Source organism: Phanerochaete carnosa (assembly GCF_000300595.1).
Source record: "Phanerochaete carnosa HHB-10118-sp unplaced genomic scaffold PHACAscaffold_576, whole genome shotgun sequence".
NCBI classification, from domain to species: Eukaryota; Fungi; Basidiomycota; class Agaricomycetes; order Polyporales; family Phanerochaetaceae; genus Phanerochaete; species Phanerochaete carnosa.
Genome location: NW_006768203.1, coordinates 1 through 3,002, shown reverse-complemented (window position 1 = coordinate 3,002; position 3,002 = coordinate 1). Strand labels below are relative to the sequence as shown.

The window sequence follows — 3,002 nt, the reverse complement described above, 5'->3', positions numbered from 1 at the left end:
GTGTGCGATATCGCTACCTAGTCATGACGGACACCCTTGGCTACGGGCTCGAGAAGAGGCGCCAGGGGAACCTCGAGATCCTTGCTGGCAGGGAGACGTTCAGGTGAGTGTCGCCCGCCGTCGGCTGCCGTTCTGCATCTGACTGTCGTGTGTTAGGGATGAGTTCCGGCGCATGCTACAGAGCGTATCCGCCAATGGGCATACCTTCGAGGAGTGCAAAGAGGTCCTGAAGAAGAGTGCGCCTCTGTCCGCTTTAGTCTCCCGCAGATGGCCGTGTTAACCATAATTAAAATCAGATATTTGGCTGGACCCTGGCTTCAAAGATTTCTACGCGTACTGCAAAGAACACGACATCCCGGTTGTCATCATCTCCAGGTACGCCTCCGGCCTGTGATGTCCCGCCCCGGGTGCCCGCTGAACGCCGATTTCATACACGTGCAGCGGCATGGCACCGTTGATCCGCGCCGTACTCTCGAACCTCATTGGCGACGAGGAGAGCGCGAAGATCGAGATCGTTGCAAACGACGCGATCGTGCAGCCTGATGGCAGCTGGGAGATCACGTACCGGCACCCGTCGAGCGGGTTCGGGCACGACAAGAGCCAGGCGATCCTGCCGTACCGCGCGCTGCCGCATCCGCCGACAACCTTCTTTTTTGGCGATGGCGTCTCAGGTGCGTGCTTTTTTCTTTGCGCCTTCGCTCGGTCGCGCCCTCGGTGTTTACGTGAAACTGCAGACATGTCCGCGGCGCGCCACGCCGACGTGTTGTTTGTGAAGAAGAAGCCTGGTGCGGACAACGACCTCGCGGCGTACTGCACGCGCGAAGGCATTCCGCACATCCTCTTCGAAGACTTCCATCGCGCGCTGGGTGTTGTCAGCCAGGTGGTGGAGGGCAGGCTGAGTGTGCAGGACGCGCTGGCTTTGGGAACGGCGTAGCGGCACAATGGTCTCGGCCCCGAGCACGCGTGCCGTGTCGGTTCGTATCCATTTGTAAACACGCTCACAGGAATCCCATAAGGAATAAACCTTCCAAAAATGCCGTGTTGGTCAATGTGACAGAATTCGGTGTTCATCGCGCTCGGAGAGAAATAGCTCATCCATGGGATTACGGATGGCGGACGCAAAGTTTCTTAATCGCCATAGAGACGAGATCGGAAGGCTTGGCATCTAGAATGGACATAACTCGCTGTCCTTGTACGCCGGGGACGGACGCGAGAGGGCCCATAACCAGACTTCGATGTGACAGGGTGTGCTCAAGCGCAGACTGCGCTGCATCCGACGGCCAGTCTCGTCGAGCAGTTTCGCGCAAGGGCTCAGAAGGGGTCGATTTTGCTTACCGCAGTGGGACGCCTGTCCTGGAGGGCGTGCCTGAACGCGATGGGATCGTGCGAACCGATATGATAGGTCCTTGTGGTGACCATCGCTGTCAGAGCGCCCAGAAGCGTTCCTGCCTCGGAGAAGAACAGGTACCAGCACGATACGAAGAGTCCCATCGGTAAATGACAAAGTTCGTTCGCCACGCTGGATGCTCATATAAAGCCAGGTCTGCGCCCATCATGTTCTCCGCAATTTTCTCTCTTCTTTCTCTCTCTCTCTCTCCCCTCCCCCCTCCTCCCTCCCCCGGGTTTTGGCCCGCCGTAGCTGGTGTTCACCAGTCTCTCACTGTCTTTCCTTGGATCCGGCCACTGTCTTTCCCTCGAGAATCCATCGCACAATCCTTACAACATGACTCTGAGAACGATCTCAACCGCGCTTGCGCTCGCCGGGCTCTCCGCGGTCCCACTGGCCAGTGCGAGCAGCCACATGATCATGGGAGGCCTTAAACCCATCGCATACGAACGAATCGATCCCATCGTCAACGCCGGCATGGTAAATAGTTTCCTCGTACCTTTATAATTTTTTTCTCACTTATGAGGATCACAGGTCAGCAGCCACTTGCACGCCTTCATGGGCGCAAGCAACGTCGACCAGAATGCCAACTACGACCAGAACAGGAATGCTCAGTGCACATCTGTCCCGTTCCAGGACGTCGACAAGTCGTCCTACTGGGCTGTTAGTCGCTCGTCTCCCTTTGGCATGGACAATGCTCTGACGTTCCGTTCACTAGCCGCCGATGCTGTACCAGGACCAAACGACGAAGACGTTCACAGTCATGGAGCCTGTGTTCAACATTTACTACTTTTTTGACCGCAATGGTACTGGCGAGACGGTGCAGGCGTTCCCGCAAGGCTTGAGGGTGAGCCGGACTTTTTTTTGCGTTTCAGTGGCAATTTCCATGCTTTGGTTGCGCCGTTTTGAGAGCTGGAGAATTCTCGCGGGAGACTTGATGAAGATGCAGCGGACCGGTTTCCATGTATCATGAACGGCGCCGGTCATCTTGACGTGTCTTCGCACGCTGTCTCCCAGTATCTTCCCAGTTGCGACACACTTTGTCCGCTTTGAGCCGCTGGGTCTGCGGCTCGATGGCATGTTGTCATCTCAGAGATAATCATGAAACGTTTTGAGCTTGATATTGACATGCTGATTTCAGATGGTCGCTGGAAGCCCTACACGCGACACCTACAACGCCTCAAACTTCGCTGACCAGGCAATCAGCTTCGTCTGCCTCGACTACAGCGGAACTGTCTCCAACAACCCCGCTTACGCTCAGCGCCAGGACATCAACTTCCCCGACATCAACATGTGTCAGGACGGCATCCGCCTCCAGGTCTTCTTCCCCCAGTGCTGGGATGGCGTCAACCTCGACAGCTCCGACCACAAGTCACACATGGCCTATCCCGTCGACACCTACGACGGTGGCCACTGTCCCGAGTCGCACCCAGTCCACACCGTCGCGATATTCTACGAGCAGATTGTGCCGGTCAGCAACTTCAACTACTGGGGCCAGGGAGCCTACGCCCTGTCCACCGGCGACCCGACTGGTCTGACGTACCACGCGGACTTCCTGATGGGATGGAATCAGTCTGTGCTGCAGGACTCGGTCGACAACTGCCACAACATGAAC

The 3,002-nt window shown here is 56.8% G+C and overlaps 2 protein-coding genes across 2 annotated transcripts; both read left to right on the top strand.

Moving 5' to 3' along the window:
• Nucleotides 1–23: 23 nt before the first annotated feature.
• Nucleotides 24–1,029, top strand: PHACADRAFT_266359 (uncharacterized protein; the record flags this gene model as incomplete). Its single annotated transcript, XM_007402938.1, has 5 exons — nt 24–103; nt 157–236; nt 297–375; nt 442–671; nt 735–1,029. The coding sequence occupies 5 exons, from the start codon at nt 24–26 to the stop codon at nt 932–934; spliced, it is 669 nt and encodes a 222-aa protein (XP_007403000.1). The 3' UTR covers nt 935–1,029.
• A 778-nt stretch (nt 1,030–1,807) lies between these two features.
• On the top strand, nt 1,808–3,002 carry PHACADRAFT_73347 (uncharacterized protein; the record flags this gene model as incomplete). Its single annotated transcript, XM_007402937.1, has 4 exons — nt 1,808–1,867; nt 1,922–2,050; nt 2,106–2,234; nt 2,529–3,002. Coding segments are annotated over 4 exons (792 nt in total), but the record flags the coding sequence as incomplete, so codon positions are not given.